The following is a 19475-nucleotide window of genomic DNA, read 5'->3' as shown; positions in this document are numbered from 1 at the left end:
AGGGTGCTGCACCATCTTCAGCAGCAATTGGCATGGGTGGGGCCGGCTCCTTCTGGGCTATACCCCAGAGCCCTGTGGCCAAAAACCACCCCCTTACTCTCCTAACCCAGATATCCCAGGACTGGGTTGTGAGCTTTTCAAACGGGACATCATAAAAGTCCTGGAGCTCAGCCATCTCCTCCCCCAGTGCTCCCATTGGGGCTTTGAAGTACTCACGCGTACCAGCCAGCTTCAAAGGAGAGGCCTCCTTTGGCTCTTTGCAGCACACAGCATTTCAGCCAGTCTCTCTGCTTTCTCCCAGGCAAAGCCTCAAAGCAGGACTTTTTTCTTCCGGCAGCAAAAACAGCAGCTTCTCAACTTTCACAGCCTTTTAAGCGCACAGCACTTCAGAGCAGGCTTCAAAGCAGCTTCCTCTAATTGCAATTACTATCGTCCATAACCTGAAGAATGTTTATTGCTCAGATAAGCCTTGGCGTCCAGCCCGCTTCGGCTGCGCAGTTCTGCTAGGCCTCCGGACTTCAAAGAACACATTCCAAAGGCTCTGAGCAAACGCAGAGTTTAAGCAGCGGTCAGAGAAAGCTGCAAACTCCAGTGCGTTCTTCAGTGTGCTTAAATAAAGTCCACTCAGGATCTTAGCAGCTAGAAGCAGGTTTTAATTACAGCAGACTATCCATTATCTATCACAGCGAACAGCATCGTGAAAACACGTCCTCTCTCCTCAAAAGCGAAAGTAGAGAGAAAGAACAAAGGCTGGAGATTCTCGGAAATGACGAATCTCCCCCCTCCCATTAGTAGGCAGGGCGTACACTCTGAGCTGTTTAACCCTGTAAGCTCAGGTTCTCCTCACAGATTTGCCCTGCCAGACCTTAAACTTTACTATGAATCAGCTGCATTTTGCTGGCTGAGAGAATGGCTGCTTCTTGAAAACACAGACATTTTGGATTTAGAAGGTTTCAATAATGGATTTGGGGGGCATGCATATTTGTGGTATGATAAGGTCAAAGCACATAAAGCGTTTAAAAACCATATTGTCAGGAAAGCATTGTTTAATATCTGGACAAGATATAAGGACCTACTTGAAAATAAAACCCCAAGGTGGTTGCCACCGATGGAAGCGAAGGCACAGAAAAAGCTCAATATGGAGGCCAAATGGCTGAAATATTGGGAAATTTTGGAACAAGAGGGAGATAAATTAAAATTGCAGAGCTTTGAAAAACTAAAAAACAAAGTGCGAGATTGGCTCCATTATTATGAAATAATGGAGGCATACAATTTGGACAAGAAAATTGGCTTCCAGGTGGAAAAATCAAAATTGGAAACAGAACTGTTAGATCCCAAAACTAAGACTCTGTCAAGGATGTATAACTTGCTGCTGAAATGAAACACTCAGGATGAAACGGTGAAATCTGCTATGATTAAATGGGCACAAGATGTTGGACACAACATTATGTTGGCTGGGAACAGTTATGGACCACAGGTATGAAGTTTACGGCATGTAATGCCTTAAGAGAGAATATTATGAAAATGATTTACAGGTGGTACATCACACCATTCAAGCTTGCAAAAATATATCATTTGCCTGATAATAAATGCTGGAAATGTAAAGAGACTGAAGGTACATTCTTTCAACTTTGGTGGACGTGCCCAAGGATTAAGGCTTTCTGGGAGATGATTTATAATGAAATGAAAATGGTATTTAAATATACCTTCCTGAAGAAACCAGAGGCCTTTCTCCTGGGCATGGTCGGCCAATCGGTGTTAAAGAAGGATAAAGAAGGCAGAATCCGAGACCAGGGAGAAGAGTCGGTAGAAGAAGGTTGGTAGAAATTTAAAGACTATCTACAGAAACATTGTAAAGTTAAGGAATGTTAGAAGGATGCTGGAATGAATTTATGTGGTTTTAGCAGTAATGTTACAAAGGAGTAAGTAAAAATGGATTGTTAACAGGTGAGAAGGTAAAGTTACAATATATTAAGATAAATTATTAAGATAAAAGCAAAGATGGAAAGGATTTGCTGAATTAATTAATTGAACTAGAACACAAAAAAGGGAGGTGTGAGGAGGTCAAGGAAACAAGCAAATGAAAGATAAGATATGGAAAGATTGATTTGTTTTTAATTGTTTTTATTTTTCTGTATTTTGTATTTTCTGTTTTATTTTTCTTTATTTCTGCAATTTTTTGAAATTTCAATAAATATTATTTTTTTAAAAAATTGGGCAGCTACGCTGTCGAAATAATAATAATAATAATAATAATAATAATAATAATAATAATAATAATAATAATTTATTTATACCCCGCCCATCTGGCTGGGCCTCCCCAGCCACTCTGGGCGGCTTCCATAAAAACCAAAAATACACTAAAATATCACACGTTAAAAACGTGTCTTCTGAATGTCAGGTAGTTGTTTATCACTTTGACATCTGCTGAAAGGGCGTTCCACAGGGTGGGCGCCACTACCGAGAAGGCCCTCTGCCTGGTTCCCTGTAGCTTTGCTTCTCGCAATGAGGGAACCGCCAGAAGGCCCTCGGCGCTGGACCTCAGCGTCTGGGCAGAATGATGGGGGTGGAGACGCTCCTTCAGGTATACTGGACCGAGGCCGTTTAGGGCTTTAAAGGTCAGCACCAACACTTTGAATTGTGCTCGGAAACATACTGGGAGCCAATGTAGGTCTTTCAAGACCGGTGTTATATGGTCTCGGCGGCCGCTCCCAATCACCAGTCTAGCTGCCGCATTCTGGATTAGTTGTAGTTTCCGAGTCACCTTCAAAGGTAGCCCCACGTAGAGTGCATTGCAGTAGTCCAAGCGGGAGATAACCAGAGCATGCACCACTCTGGCGAGACAGTCCGCAGGCAGATAGGGTCTCAGCGTACGTACCAGATGGAGCTGGTAAACAGCTGCCCTGGACACAGATTTGACCTGTGCCTCCATGGACAGCTGTGAGTCCAAAATGACTCCCAGGCTGCACACCTGGTCCTTCAAGGGCACAGTTTCCCCATTCAGGACCAGGGAATCCTCCACACCTGCCCGCCTCCTGTCCCCCAGAAACAGTACTTCTGTCTTGTCAGGATTCAACCTCAATCTGTTAGCCGCCATCCATCCTCCAACCGCCTCCAGACACTCACACAGGACCTTCACATAGTCTATGCTATTTATCACTAACATTGCAAACACAGCCTCCGAAATATTCAGATCTTGCTGAACAAGGTCCTGTCTGAGGCATTTTAATTGGGACAGATGGCTGGGCAAATCACCATCTTTCTTTAATTGCAACCTGCACAGCTTCTTGAAGAAAATCACGCTGGAACCGGCACCTTGTCTCAAATGCATATCTCTCAGTTTATGTGCACAGGCCATGTCTGCTGTTAATTAAAGCAAGACACTTCCCCACGTGCAACACAATAAAGCCTTAGACTCCTTCAGCCACTCTCTCTCCCACTCAGAGCCCAATTAACAGGCAAACAGGGACGCTATCTTCTTTTCTTGGCGGACAGCAACATACGTCCATAAATCAAGCAGCAGCAGCTGCATGGAAAACAGCTCAGAAAACAGCTCAGAAAACTCTGCTTCTGGGCACCGCAAATAAATCCAACTTGCAGCTTCTGTTCTGCCATCCGGCATCAGCGTCAGAAGCCACTGTGTGAGTGTCTGGAGGCGGTTGGAGGATGGATGGCGGCTAACAGATTGAGGTTGAATCCTGACAAGAGAGAAGTACTGTTTTTGGTGGACAGGAGGCGGGCAGGTGTGGAGGATTCCCTGGTCCTGAATGGGGTAACTGTGCCCCTGGTGTGCAGCCTAGGAGTCATTTTGGACTCACAGCTGTCCATGGAGGCACAGGTCAAATCTGTGTCCAGGGCAGCTGTTTACCAGCTCCACCTGGTACGCAGGCTAAGACCCTGCCTGCCCGCGTACTGTCTCACCAGAGTGGTGCATGCTCTAGTTATCTCCCGCTTGGAGTACTGCAATGCGCTCTATGTGGGGCTACCTTTGAAGGTGACCCGGAAACTAAAACTAATCCAGAACGCGGAAGCTAGACTGGTGACTGGGAGCAGCCGCTGAGACCATATAACACCAGTCTTGAAAGACCTACATTGGCTCCCAGTACGTTTCCGAGCACTATTGAAAGTATTGGTGCTGACCTTGAAAGCCCTAAACGGTCTTGGTCCAGTATACCTGCTGCAGCCGAGGCTCCTCCTCGTTTCCTCCGCTGCTGCAGCTGACCGGTTTTTTGACCCGGTTTGTATTTCCTTCCCTGCGGTCTTCTCCCTGGTCCCGGCTTGATTTTTCTTTCCCTCCCACTATATCTCCTCGTCTACCCATCGTTGGAGGCTCCTGCAGCTCTCTTCCAGTGTTGGGCAGCAGATCCAAGGGTTTTTCCCCACAGCACGCTCTCCTTTTTGCTCACAAAGACCTAGGATTACAGCTCTCCTCACAACTGAGGGAATTTGGCTTTGACTTCGTAATGCAGGTAGCTTCAGCACTGCGTGAAGTTGGTGACTTTGGGGGGAGGGCGCCGGTCTGGGCTTTTGTTTTAAACTCTTGCGGCTGCGCATCTTGGGCATCTGAGCGATCGCAGGGACGTTTGTTTAAATTCTGGCAGCTTGCGACCCTCGCGCGTCGAAGCGAACGCGAGATCGCCGGCGTTTTTTTAGATAGCTGGCAGCTTGTTTATTGAGCAGAATAGGGCACTTGAGCCATTTTTCCTAAGAAAATAACGTGTAGAGAAGCGGCTGCTTCTTTGCGGGCGTGCGATCGCAGGGCTATTCTAGCTGTGTCTGCAAAAGTCTTTACCTGTTGCCTAGGTTACCACAGCTAGCGGCCGCCATTTTAACTCGACCACGTGGCTTGGGGGGGGGGCACCCGCCATCTTAGGTGAGGCGTTTTCCCTCTGCGAGGTTAAGTGCCTTTGGATATAGAACCTTTCCTTGAATCTTAAGCTGTGTCTTCGCTGCGCAAGGGGTTGCAGCATTGTTGTGTATTCAAGTAAAGCTGCCACCTTTTTTTGTTATCACAGTCTGCCAAGTAACTCGGACTGCTATTAACTTGCAACTTTGTTGGCCTACTATTCAGCAGCTGCACGCACGCTCATTAAAATTTCTGTGCCGGGGGCTGCTACTTTGTAGCTTCACTGGTAGTATTATTCTGTTGTTTGCGTTAGTACACCGGGGCTTTGCATGGGGAATCACTACTTTTGCAAACTGCTGGGAGCAAGTGCCTAAAGTGTATAAGTTAGTAAAGTGCTGTGTGCTGTCTCTAAAGTGCGATAGCTGGCAAAATTAATTGGTGCAATTAGCAAACGCTGCTGCTTGCATATTATTTAGCGCTGTTTTTAAATTTAATTGGTGCAATTAGCAAACGCTGCAGCTTGGTATGTTATTTAGCGCTGCTCTTAAAAGCCCTAACTCATAAAGGCAATTAAAGGACTTGCTTACACTGTGGTTGGTTCTGGCAACTGAGGACTGCTTTTATTCACAGAGGCAGTTAAGGTGCTTCTTAATTAAACCTTCTTGGCTATTCCTTCAATCTTACACGTAGGCTGATAGTGGCTCACTTACTTCTTGTATATCACATAGAGTGTAGGACTGCAGGTTTATAGGTAGTGTGTTTAGTGCGGGATTGCTGCATTTTACCATTGTAATCGAGCGCCTGGCAAAGGGTATAGTCATACACAGCCCATTATATTCATGTATATACTCATTGCATAGTCATCTCATACAACTCAATTCATCCCATTTAGCATGATTCATTACTCATATTGAGTGCATATAACGCGGTAAGATCGTGGGATACCCTTTGTCCAAATTGGGTTTCCTGCTGCTGGTGTAGTTAATACTGAACAGTTCGGAACTGGTCTAACCATACTTTTGGTCAGTCAGCCTAGGAAATACTGAACTAGGCTTAGGGGTCTAGTGACACATGCATTATATAAACAAATTCTTAAATTACACAATTAACTAATAAAAATATTATTATTAATAACAAAAAAATTAAAACATAATAATAATAAATAAAGAATTAATTAATTTTTATTTTCATTTAAAACAGTAAATAAATAAATAATAAAAAATCAATAGTAAGTAAGTAAATGAATGAATGAATGGGATTAGGATTAGCTGGGGCATGGTTGCGTACTAGTTCTTGCCAGACCAGGTCACCTAGCTAGGTGCTGGTGGTGTACGCTCCTTCCAACATGCCTTCTGGTAAAAAACAACAGGCATATTTCTGCAAGGGGAACAAGGAAGCCACTCAAACCAATTCACTGGTGCCCGTCATGCCGTGTAACCCGCAAGCATTCGTTCAGTTCTTTGTGGCATTTGAAACCTTTTATAGGCAGTGTCGGCCAGGGGCCATACCACTCCCAGCGCCACCGCCGGCCTCCCAGGATTACATTCCTGACACCCTACCCAGTAATCAGGAACAACCGAGTACCTCTGCCTCTGGTTCGGGCATAGCCCCATCGGGACCCACCGCTGGGTCACCACGTACAACCCACTCTCAGTCTGCTCGCTCCCTTGGGTCTAATTCAGGTTCCTTTGGTGGCAGAGCGCCTCCTGAGAGATCCAGCAATACTAATTCTCATCAGGACATAGGTGTGCCCAGTTTCTTTCAGGAATCAGCGCAGCAGCTCACGACGGTGGGTGGAGATTCCGGATCATCATACAAGGAGGAACAACAGGGACACCAAGACAACCCCCCGGCTGCTGCCCAGACTGTTGCTGATGCGGAGCAGCAGGGTGGGAAACGGAAGTCCAAGAAGAAACACACTTCAAAAAAAGGCAAGAAAAGCAGGAAGGCGGATTCCGAGGACGAGTCAGGTACCTCTTCTTCCGATTCAGATAGCGAAGCCCCCATGGAGGATTACTGGGGCTTGGGCAAGGATAATTCTGGGCTTCCTTTGTGGGTACATGAAAGGAGGGCTAACTCCCACCGTAAGTCCTTTAACGGGTCCCTGGATTGGAAAGGGGGGGCATTGGTGGAAGACGTAAAAACATCCACCAATGTGTCAACCGATTTTATATTGGGAAATCATTTATCTAAGAAAAAGAAGACCAAAATACTCAATAAGGACTACATCGACATATTTACGCTCCTCCCCCCGACAAAAATGACAGGTAAAGGGGAGACAAAACGTATTTATGGGAAGCGGAGATACAGAACCCCGCGGGCGGAGCGTACTTTTGAAAATTGGTTAGATAGCTATCAGGTCTTCATGGGGGTAGTTTCCGCAGCTTATCCAAAATGTGCAATGCATCTCATAGCACACATGGCACACATTAGAAGGGCCTTTACGCTAGCAGGGGAGAATGCCGCCTTATCTTATGACGAGGACTTCCGTAGAAACGCGTCACTTCTGTCATCCACTTGCTGGGAACTGAGGGACCAGAACTATTGGATGGATCATGTAGGTCCATATGTGGACAAGAAATCCCAGGATTCTCCAAAGGTGGGAAAGGTGGAGCCAAAACGCTGTCGGCAATGCTGGGATTTCAACAGGGGGGTCTGTTCCCGTCCCATGTGTAAGTATGCACATGAATGCGAAAGGTGCCTCGGTAATCACCCAGGCTCCGCCTGCCCCAAAGGAAAGCAGCCCTTTCGAGGCGGCAGGGGGTACTCTTACCAAGGTCCTAGGGGTACCTCCGGACACCCACAGGGGACCTCCGGGAACCGCCAGTAATATGGCCCTCAGGCTAGCTCACACACCTATCAAATTGCACCCATTGAAAGCCCTAATAGATCTATACCCCAATAAAATAGCAGTGAGGTACCTTTGGGATGGGTTTTCCTCAGGCTTTAGAATCCCAGTCTCCTTTCCACCAAACCCGGGCGATCCACCCAACCAAAAATCAGTGAGGGAAATGCCAGAGATAGCCAGAAAGAAAATTCAAAAAGAAATTGCAGCGGGAAGGGTGGCCGGTCCCTTCAGCCAACCCCCTATTGAAGGCTTACACATCTCCCCCCTGGGCATTGTTCCCAAAAAAGCCCCTGGGGAATTCCGTATGATCCATAATCTCTCATACCCAAGGGGAGGCTCCGTCAACGATGCCATTCCCCAAGAACTCTGCTCAGTGAAATACGTGTCATTTGACCAAGCGGTTAAACTGATTCATAAATTTGGTAAGGGGGCGCTGCTCACAAAATGTGATATAGAATCAGCCTTCCGTCTCCTCCCAGTGCACCCTGACGATTTTCGTTGGTTAGGCTTTAAATTTGAAGGTTCTTACTTTGTTGACAAAGCTATGCCTATGGGCTGTTCGGTGGCTTGTGCAGCCTTCGAAACTTTCAGTACATTCCTGGATTGTGTGCTTCAATTTAAAACCCGCTCCATCGGGGTCTCGAATTACCTCGATGACTTTATTCTCGTTGTAGCTACAGCACCCCAGTGCACCTCTTTGCTGACGTCATTTATCTCTTTAGCTGAGGAACTCGGAGTCCCATTGGCGGCGGACAAAACTGAGGGGCCCGCCACCAAAATGGTGTACCTAGGCATTGAATTGGATACAATTGCACAGACTTCCAGGTTGTCAAAGGAAAAATTAGTCGCCCTTAGAGATTTGATTCAACAGCTTCTTCCATTGAAAAAAGTCACCCTCAAACAGATCCAGTCTCTATTAGGTCACCTGAATTTCACCTGCCGGGTGGTATCTCCTGGGCACCCCTTTTGCACCCGCCTAGCTAGATTGTCTGCGGGCCTACGCGCTTCTCAGCACAGGGTACGCCTTTCCAAGGCGGTTAAAGCCGACTTAGAAATATGGCTTCAATTCCTGGACAATTATAATGGTATATCTCTGTGGCAAGACACCATGCTGCTTCACGCCGATTTTCAGGTGCAGCCCGATGCCGCAGGTTCGCTAGGATTCGGGGTTTTCTTTAAGGGTCAGTGGTGCGACCAACGCTGGCCCCCCCGGTTGGCAAGGAAGACCCATCTTGAGGGATCTTACTTTTTAAGAATTCTTTCCCATCGTGGTAGCAGTTCACTTATGGGGAGAGGTATTTAGTAACCACAGGGTGTGTTTCTGGACCGACAATCAGGCAGTAGTAGTGGTCCTGTCGACGCAATCTTCACGATCCCCAAGGGTGGGAAGCCTCCTACGTTCCTTTGTCCTGTTATGTCTTCAGCGTAACATCTATTTTTCTGTTCTGCGTTAATAATGACATCGTGGATGCTCTGTCTCGTTTTCAGATGAACCGCTTCCGCTTGTTAGCGCCAGAGGCGCGACAATTGTCACAGCCTTTCCCAGAGCACCTTTGGAGCCTTGGGAACACGAAATTATGAAGGGAGTATTGGCCACATTGGCGCCATCCACTCTGAGATCATACACAAGGGCGTGGGCAGACTTTCAAAAGTTTTGCAACAGAGGAGGCAACTTGAACATCGCATCCCCCCCTCAAAAGTCCGAAGATACTTATTACACCTGAAAAACTTAGGGAGAGCGTCAAAGACCTTAATTATACAGTCGGCCGCTATATCCTTCTTTTCAAAAGCTGTTTACTCCATAGACCCCTGTGCAGACTTCGTAGTGTGCAAAGTGCTGGAAGGTTGGCGCAGGCTAGAGCCCCCCAGTAAGGACAATAGGAAACCCATTACATTCGATATCCTTAGCCAAATTCACAGGAAATTAAGAACCATATGTTGGTCAAAATTCGAAGCTCGATTATTCTCAGCGGCCTATTCCACTGCATTTTATGGAGCACTTCAGATAGGGGAGGTGGTATGCGAAGGAGGCCAGGAAAAAACTCAGCATGGAATATTGTTGAATGACCTGACCCTCTCGCGCTCAGATTTGATCTTACATGTGCGCAGTTCAAAAACCGACCAACGGGGGAAAGGGGCCCTCATTAGGTTACTACCAACGGGGAAGGAAGGGCCTTGTCCGGTAAAAGATACCAGGTGTTTCCTATACTTGAGACCGAAGTTGCCCGGGCCCCTATTAATTCATAACGATGGTGCTCCTCTGACTAGGCACCAATTTACACGGGTGATGCGTATGGCAATCGCGGCTTGCGGCCTCAACGCTGCAGAGTTTGCAGCCCATTCTTTTAGGATTGGGGTGGCTACTACTGCCGTACACATGGGCCTCTCAGCGGAAAGACCTAAGGACATGGGGCGCTGGAAATCCGATGCTTACAAGACCTATGTTAGAAAGACTCAATGATTGCGGCCGCACTCCTGATCTTTCCATGTCATTTCATTCCCCTTCTAGGAGACACAAGAATTCGGATATGGATCGTGGGCCACAGTATCGTGCATTGGGCTGCAAAGCGAGCTGCCATGACGGGCTTGGGGCTAAGACTCGGCTTGCCGCCAAGCACAGATGCAATAGGGATGGCACGGAGAGGGATGCGATGGGCCGAGTTCATGCCGATCATTAAGAACAGAGTGGCAATTGGGCTTCTGGTCAGCGCCAGCACTTAATGGCGGATTTCCCTCTGAGCTCCGGAGGGAGTCTGCTCTACGGGTTCGGGTCCTGCCGTTACGGCGAAATGGGGACCCTCACAAATCACAGGTGGTGAAACCTGTGAACAAGGAGACTCGGCGGGCACCTTTTGCGCCCCCCCCAAAACTGCGAAGAGCCTTTTAAAGGCTTCAGAGCAGCAGCGGGTGAGCGGCGCGGTGCTGAGAGTTGTTTACCGAGCCTGTGGAGTGAAGCCGCATCGCCATTAGCGGAGAGCGCTGATTTCTTCCAAAGAATTCGACTTAAGGAAAGTAACTACCCGTGAGTAGGATTAATGATTAAAGGACTAAATTAAAGTTAATTTTGAGGAAATTGAAGTTAAATTTGAGGAATTCGGCACCGAGACGGGAAAGGCATAAAGAGGAAGTCTGCCTTTCCGCTCTGCAGATTGATTAAAATAAAGAGACTGTTAAGCTGGAACTGTAAGAGAATCTATCTGGACAAAAACAAATCCAAATGAATGTTAGAATGACGTTGGTTTAGAAATTATATGGTTTCCAGCCGTAATGGATAAGTTAAAAGAAAAGAAAGGTCAAAAATTAAATGAAAATCAAGGGAAAGGATTTGCTGAATTAATAAGATAGAAATTGGAATACAGAGAGGGGAGGTATGAGGAAGTCCGGGAAGTAAATTATAAGAAAAAAAAGGGATTGAAATTATACTTGTCTTTTATTTTTGTCTGTTTTTATTATTGTTTTGTTTTGTTCTTATACAACTTTTGAAAACTTAATAAAAATCTTTTTTTTTAAAAAAAGAACAGAGTGGCAATTGAGGGCCCTCCAGACGCTTTGGTGATACAGCTTGGGGAAAATGATCTTGCTTATCGTAAAACTATTGATCTGCAATGGAATATATTCAGCGACTTTGAGGAGCTACTCAGCTCTTACCCCAGCATTAGCATTCTGTGGTCATCCTTACTAGAAAGGCACACGTGGAGAGATTGTCGCTCCCCTGCTGCGGTGAATAGAGCCCGAAAGATCTTGCAACGTACTGTGGCACGTAGAGTGGCGGCTCTGGGGGGACGAGTCATTGACCATCCTGAGATCCAGTACACAAAGGTGACCCTCTACAGAGATGATGGCGTACATCTTTCTGATGTGGGAAATGATGTTTGGTTGAGCAATATTATATCAGGGATTAGGGATTGGTTACAGGTTTGAGGGTATTGGTGGTGAGCCTGGGCTTGAGTGGCGGTTAGGCATTGGTAGGGGTACTGTCCTATTGTTATGCAAATGAAGGGGGAAGGAGCGCCATCACCTTCCCCCAAGCAAGGGTAGTCCGGTAAAGGATTCTGGGGGGCGTGGCCTTGTCCTAAGCCTAAGGAGGTGTGGGCCCATGGCACGCCCCCACGCGGTGATGCCCGGGGGAGGTCCTAGTTGACGTGCCTCAGCAGAACTCCTCCCTCTGGTGATTAACTCTTCCGGCCGGTTAGCAGTTAGGACCAATGCCTAAGCCAATACCGCTCAATTCCTGTAATCAATAAAGTTGTGGCCTAATTTGACCCATTAACCTGAATTCTTGTGTCCTGTGTCTTTTTTTCCTCGGGGGGAGGGGGGAACTCGCCACGCAAAGCCACTTCCGCAATAAACAAGGAGGTGGGGTTGCGGGCGGCACGCCCCTTCCCCACATTCACGGGGGTTGGCTCCAGCCCCCGCGATACCTAAGGGAATCCCCGCCCGTGTCATACCCCGGGCCAGCCAATCGGCTGGCTCTGGGGGCGGGGCCTCGGCTATTTAAACCTGCTGCAGCCGAGGCTCCTCCTCTTTTCCTCCACTCACACAGGACCTTCACCGCCTTCACTGGTTCTGATTTGAAAGAGAGGTAGAGCTGGGTGTCATCTGCATACTGATGAACGCCTAGCCCAGACCCCCTGATGATCTCTCCTAGCGGCTTCATAGAGATATTAAAAAGCATGGGGGAGAGGACGGAACCCTGAGGCACCCCACAAGTGAGAGCCCAGGGGTCTGAACACTCATTCCCCAACACCACTTTCTGGACACGGCCCAGGAGAAAGGAGCGGAACCACCGTATAACAGTGCCCCCAGCTCCCAGCCCCTCTAGACGGTCCAGAAGGATGTTATGGTCGATGGTGTCAAAGGCTGCTGAGAGATCCAGCAGAACTAGGAAACAGCTCTCACCTTTGTCCCTAGCCCGCCGGAGATCATCAACCAGTGAGAACAAGGCAGTTTCAGTCCCATGGCGAGGCCTGAATCCCAATTAGAAGGGATCCAAATGGTTCGCATCCTCCAGGCATGCTTGGAGTTGTTCAGCAACCACCCGCTCAATCACATTGCCCAAGAATGGAAGATTTGAAACTGGGCGATAATTGGCCATATTGGCCGGGTCTAAATATGTTTTTTTTTAAGAAACGGTTTAATGACTGCAGAATGCTGCTACATGTAGGATATCAGGTGCAGTAAAAGAGCCAGGTTGCTTCCTTGGATATTTGATCATGGTCCATACTGGAGATCGAACTCCTTTTTGTTTCTCTCCTCCTGCTGTAGGTCCGAGGGCGGCTTCCAAAGAAGCTAATGGGTAAGTTTGTTTTACTTAAAGTCTTTGCAAAAGCGGTGGACAATATCGACGCTGCTTCCGTGCAGTCGCTTTGACTGTGAGCCCGATCGAGATGCACAACAGTGCCCTGCCACCTTCGGCAAACAAGAAGCTATGGAGGGATCATGCAACTTTTTATACTTTTCAAAGTTTGCACTTCAAGACTTTTATTTTTTAAAAAATCCCATTTGCAAATTCAGTAAGTTTCCCCATGTTGTGCCTCAGCATTTGACGCTGCTTCTGTGCAGCCTCACCAGTGCACTGTGCTCACTAGAAAGACTCCCTTAAGAATCCATTCTTTGCCAAACTCATTTTGGCACCAATGCTCTCCCTAATAATTGTGAGGAGAACCTGAGCTTACAGGGTTAAACAGCTCAGAGTGGGGAGGGGGGAGATTCTGCATCATATCCGAGAGTCTCAACATTTTGTCTCTCTCTACTTTCGCTTTTGAAGAGAGCGGACGTGTTTTTCACAATGTCCGCTGTGATAGATAATGGATAGTTTTCTGCTGTAAATAAACTGCTTTTAGCTGCTAAGATCCTGAGTGGACTTTATTTAAGCACACTGAAGTAAGCACTGGAGCTTATAGCTTTCTCTTACCGCTGCTGAACTCTGCTTTTGCTCAGAGCATTGGAATGCCGAGTTTGGAGAATGCCGAGGCCTGGTAGCAGAGCTGCGCAGAGGGAGCGCGCCGGGCTCCAGGATTTATCTGAGCAATAAATCAATCTAAGAGGCTATGGGTGACAGAAATACGCAATTAGAGGAAGCCTGCTTTGAAGTGCTGTGTGCTTAAAAAGGCTGGAAAAGCTGAAAAGCTGCTGTTTTGGCTGCCGGAAGAAAAAACATGCTTTGAGGCTCTGCCTGGGAGAAAAGCAGGGAATCTAGCTGCAAGCTGTGTGCTGCAAGCTGTGTGCTGTAAGCTGTGTGCTGCAAAGAGTCGCTGGAGGCCTCTCCTCAGAGCCGGCTGGTACGCATGAGTACTTCAAAGCGCCAATGGGAGCACCGGGGGAGGAGATGGCTGAGCTCCAGGACTTTTATGATGTCCCGTTTGAAAAGCTCACAAGCCAGGCCTGGGAAACCTGGTCTAGAAGAGTGAAGGGGTGGTTTGTGGCCACAGGACTCTGGAGTCCAGTCCAGAAGGAGCCGGCTCCACCCATGCAAGTTGCTGCTGAAGATGGCGCAGCAGACCTGGAGGCTGCTCTGCTGGTAGATAGAGAAAGCAAAGAGAGCTCTGTATGCTGAAAGCAAGCGTAGACGCTTCGCTGTTGCCCCACCTGGAGGGCATTGAGTCGGCTCAGGCTGCCTGGCAGGTGCTGAGGAGTCTATGTGAAAGCTCAGCAGGAGCCAAGGGCCGGGAGAAAGCCGAGAGCAGGGGGGAAGCCGAAGGCCCCATGGGGGCTGCTCGCCATGTTCCTGCAGTTACAGCTGGGAGTAGCTGCTTTGTCTCCGAGAGGCCGTGTGATGTTGAGGCCTAGAACCAGAGTGCTGGGGAGCGTGCAGGCCCAGGCTGTGCACCCAAAGGTGGGGGTGCAGGGAACAAAGGAATGGCTGAAGAGGACGCTGTGAGAGCTGTTGCTACACGTCACCGCTGTTATCGCTGTGGCTCCCCCTCCCATCTTGTGAGAGAATGTCCAGTGGAGGCAGAGGAACAGCCGAAGGTCGTCTCCCTTAGCAACCAGATAAAGGGCTCTTCTTCGAAGCGTGGGAAAGGCAAGCCAAAGGCAGCTGGCAGAGACACTGAACATAAACATTTGGCAGCCTCTATGGCAGCAGTCAAGAGTTGTCAACAGGACACTGTGCTGACTTTTGTGGGACCTCCCATCATCTCGTGCCATCTAGTGGATTCCTGGAGAACTGCACCTCTGTAACTTCTGGAAGGACTGTCTGTTTAGCAGATGGGACTAAACATGCTCTCACGCAGACTGGCTCACTGTTTTGTTCTTTCTTACAGGATTCAATCCAGGCCTTTGTTGTTCCAGGACTGTCCTGCGCTTTGCTGTCTGTCAGCGCCCTCCTTGCTGAGAAGTACAGAGTGTGTTTTGAGGATGATATGTGTCATATTTCTAAGAATGGACAGCACCTAGTCAGTGTTGAATGTAAAGACAGGCTGTTTGTGATAGATGCTTCTTTTGCAGGTCCAGATGACATGGAGGTGGCTCAAGCACAGTGTCCCAACGTTCCAGTCCATGATGTGTGTGCCCACCTCTGGCACAGACGCATGGCTCACGTGTCGTGGGGGTCAGTGAAGAAGATCCCAGAATGCACTGAAGGGTGCAAAATGAAATCATGTGCTAAGTTTCTAGATTGCAGAGTGTGCAAATCCTCAAACGTGAAAACGTGCACATACCCAAGGTCTGAGAGGGTGACCACTAGGGCTTTTCAATTAATTCATGCAGATTTGTGTGGTCCGATGTCTGTGACCAGTATGGGCGGAGCCAAATATGCGCTGGTTCTGATTGATGACCACACGCGCAACTCCTGGCTCTTCATGCTTCAACACAAAAGTGAAGCTGCGCCGCTAATCAAAGACTGGATTGCGGCTGTGGAACTGCAATTTTCCACACGGGTGCAAAACTGTCAGAGCGATCGCGGTGGGGAGTTCACCAGGTCTGCACTGCAAAGTTTCTTCCACAAGAAGGGGATTCAACACCGGTTGACTTCTCCACACAGTCCCCAACAGAACGGGATTGCGAAAAGGCGGAACAGGACGCTAGGGGAGATGTCCGCAGCGCTGTTGTTTGATGCCGGGCTCCCACAGCGCTTTTGGGGGGAGTCTTGGCAAACAGCCAACTTTATTCTGAACAGGTCGTTCAATTCAGTGGTAGGAGACACACCCTACTTTCTGCTGCACGGAAAGAAGCCAAAAGTGCATTACGTCCGTGTTTTTGGCTGTGAGACTTGGGTCCTCATACCAAAGGCCAAACGCAAGAAAGGTGGCCCTAGGTCCCAAAAGATGATTTTCTGTGGGTATGAGCCAGGGACCAAGGGGTGGAGGTTTGCTTATCCGTCAGGGAATCAGTCCAGGATTCTGCTCAGCAACAGTGCTGAATTCTGTGAGCAGAGTGGCTGGACACAGGTTCATGGGAACCCTGACATCCTGTCAGAGAGTCTGCTTGACTCTGCTGATGAAGAAGAGGAAGAGGTTGAACCTGCTACTGAGGCCCAGAGTCCAGACCCAGTGCAGGCAGAGGGAAGAACTTCTCCCAAGGCTGTGAAGCTGGAGCAACGCAGTGCTCCATCTTCTCCCACAGGTTCGGCTGAGAAGTCCAGAAGGCGCAGTAAGTCAGAGGGGGAACTCTCTGATGCCAAGGACGTTCTGGCTGGCCCTAGTGGGTCAGAGGGGGTTCCTGAAGTAGTGTTGCGCCGATCAGCTCGGACAACAAAGGGGAAACCTCCTGAAAGGTTTGCAGTCACTAGCGTGTGGGTTGGAATGGCACAGTGCGAACCCGAGAGTTTTGAGGATGTTCAGAAACTGCCTCAGGAAGAAGCCAGGAAATGGCATGAGGCGATGCAGAAGGAGATGAACTCAGTGGCGTTGCTAGGTGTGTTTTCCCTCACGGAGTTGCCGGTGGGCAAACAAGCCATGGGTAGCCACTGGGTTTGCCGTCTTAAACCCACAGCAACAGGAGAATCACAGTATAAGGCCAGATTAGTAGTGAGAGGATTCACGAAGGCGCGGAATTGCATTATACGGAAGTTTTTGCTCCCACCTGTAGGAGTGAATCTCAACGTTTGCTCTTGGCCGTTGCTGCACAAAGAGGTTTGCTGGTGCATCACTTTGTTGTTTTTTTAAAATAATATTTATTAAAGTTTCAAAAAAGTACGAAAATAAAGAAAAAGAAAAACAGAAAATACAAAATACAGAAAAAGTAAAAACAATTAAAAAGAAATCCATCTTTCCATGTCTTGTCTTTCATTTACTTGTTTCCTTGACCTCCTCACACCTCCCTTTTTTGTATTCTAGTTCAATTGATTATTTCAGCAAATCCTTTCCATTCTTGTTTTTATCTTACTAATTTATCTTAATATATTGTAACTTTACATTCTGTCCTGTTAACAATCCATTCTTCCTTAACCCTATATAGCATTACTGCAAAAACCACATTACTTCATTCCAACATCCATTTATCATTCCTTAATTTTACAGTGTTTCTGTAGATAGTCTTTAAATTTCTTCCAATCTTCTTCTACCGAGTCTTCTCCCTGGTCTCGGATTCTGCCAGTCATTTCCACCAGTTCCATATAGTCCATCACCTTCATCTGCCATTCTTCCTGGGTGGGTAAATCTTGTGTCTTCCAATACTTCGCTATAAGTATTCTTGCTGCTGTTGTTGCATACATAAAAAAGTTCTATCCTTCTTTGACACCAATTGGCCGACCATGCCCAGGAGAAAAGCCTCTGGTTTCTTCAGGAAGGTATATTTAAATACCTTTTTTATTTCATTATAGATCATCTCCCAGAAAGCCTTAATCTTTGGGCACGTCCACCAAAGGTGAAAGAATGTACCTTCAGTCTCTTTACATTTCCAACATTTATTATCAGGCAAACGATATTTTTTTGCAAGCTTGACTGGTGTCATGTACCACCTGTATATCATTTTCATAATATTTTCTCTTAAGGCATTACATGCCGTGAACTTCATACCTGTGGTCCATAACTGTTCCCAGTCAGCCAATGTAATGGTTATAGGGGTTGCTCATGCGTAAGTTGCCGCCACTCCTAGCTAGGTTGCCTGGTTAAACCTTTTCTGTCTGGACAGCCCTTCACTTCGTGGCTGTTTCAGTCGCTAGCAGAATCCGTCAGTGGGCGTTTCTTGAACCTCTTCCAGCAAAGAAGTTCTTTGACGCCAAGTCTCCGCCTACTCTCCCTGCGCGGAAGTCTTCTGCGCATGGTGGGTGTGGGCAGAGGAGGACCCGTGCTCTCCCCGCTGGTCTCCGGCGAGGAGTCCTGGAGCCCCCTCATCCATAGGGCTTTAAAGGTCAGCACCAACACTTTGAATTGTGCTCAGAAACGTACTGGGAGCCAATGTAGATCTTTCAAGACTGGAGTTATGTGGTCTCGGTGGCCGCTCCCAGTCACCAGTCTAGCTGCTGCATTCTGGATTAATTGCAGTTTCCGAGTCACTTTCAAACGTAGCCCCACGTAGAGTGCATTGCAGTAGTCCAAGTGGGAGATAACTAGAGCATGCACTGGCGAGACAGTCTGTGGGCAGATAGGGTCTCAGCCTGCGTACCAGATGGAGCTGGTAAACAGCTGCCCTGGACACAGAATGGACTTGCGTCTCCGTGGACAGCTGAAGGAGAAAAATTATCATTTTCTTAATAACAATTTAAACAGTGTATTTAACTAAAACAATAAAATTATAGCATATGTATTCATGTTTGTTAACTGATGTGGTTAAAAGTGTTATTTTTTTGTTACCCCCCCCCCCAATCCTTAGAATGAGTTTTAGCACACATGAAAAACTTAAAACAAATACTTCTTTCCTGATGAATAGCCTTTGGACTATAATGTAACTTAAATAGAAAACTATCTTTAGAATGATCTTTCCTCCAAAAGCATTTTACTTAAAAAAAAATCAAATTATTTTTTTTTAAAAAATCAATTTAAATTTTTAAAACAACAGATTTTAAATATTATTTTTTTTAAAAAAAAAACAACTTTGATTTTTATCCACCCTGTTGGGTGTATAAAATGGTCCGCATCCTCCAGGCGTGCCTGGAGTTGTTCAGCAACCACGCGCTCAATCACCTTGCCCAAGAATGGAAGATTTGAGACTGGGCGATAGTTGGCCATACTGGCCGGGTCTAAAGATGGTTTTTTAAGAAGCGGTTTAATGACCGCCTCTTTCAGCGGATCTGGGAATGTTCCCTCACAGAGGGAAGCATTCACCACCCCGCAGAGCCCATCGCCCAGCCCTTCCCGGCTTGCTTTTATTAGCCAGGATGGGCAAGGATCAAGGAGACAGGTGGTTGGTTTCACGCGTCCAAGCAGCCTGTCCACATCCTCGGGGGTAACGGATTGAAATTGATTCCATTCAACTTGACCCGACAGAGCTTTAGCACTCTCACGCCCCAGCCCTGCTCCCACGGTGGTGTCTAGCTCCTTCCGAATATGAGTGATTTTATCTGAATATGAGTGATTTTATCGCATCCTTAGAAACTTGCCTGTGGAAGCAAGTCTTCAAGTATAGGTTATCATTGTGGCATAGATTACCAAACCACTACCTTGTCCAATGCTTATGGCGAGATGAATTAGTAGAATTCATGCCAAACTTCTGAGTTATGGAATCTCTCCTTCAGATTCCCTAAAACTAGACCAAATTACTGCTCAAAGACTGATCCGCCAAAGACTGGATGACATCGATCTACAGCGAAATTATATGCTGGGGGGAGGTGTCTGTTCGCCCCAGAACATTGGTATCACTTTAACTTACTGCGTTCCATCATACCTCTCCTCCCTTTCA

General features: G+C 47.3%; 1 protein-coding gene across 1 annotated transcript; it reads left to right on the top strand.

Annotated features, from left to right (window-relative positions):
* Positions 1–6109: 6109 nt before the first annotated feature.
* On the top strand, positions 6110–11875 carry LOC310836091 (uncharacterized protein). The gene is made up of 2 exons (XM_083721009.1): positions 6110–8882; positions 11632–11875. The coding sequence occupies exons 1-2, from the start codon at positions 7414–7416 to the stop codon at positions 11651–11653; spliced, it is 1491 nt and encodes a 496-aa protein (XP_083577135.1). The 5' UTR covers positions 6110–7413; the 3' UTR covers positions 11654–11875.
* The last annotated feature ends 7600 nt before the right edge of the window (positions 11876–19475 follow it).

This window comes from Podarcis gaigeae (assembly GCF_964106915.1).
Source record: "Podarcis gaigeae genome assembly, chromosome: W".
NCBI classification, from domain to species: domain Eukaryota; kingdom Metazoa; phylum Chordata; class Lepidosauria; order Squamata; family Lacertidae; genus Podarcis; species Podarcis gaigeae.
The sequence above is the reverse complement of the archived record's forward strand: the minus strand, read 5'-3'. Positions and strand labels throughout refer to the sequence as shown.

Coding starts and splice junctions, on each gene's coding strand:
- LOC310836091 (XM_083721009.1), top strand. CDS start 7,414: ATGTGGACAAGAAATCCCAGGATTCTCCAAAGGTGGGAAAGGTGGAGC. Junction 8,883..11,631: donor GTTTTCTTTAAGGGTCAGTG/GTGCGACCAACG, acceptor ATTGGTGGTGAG/CCTGGGCTTGAGTGGCGGTT.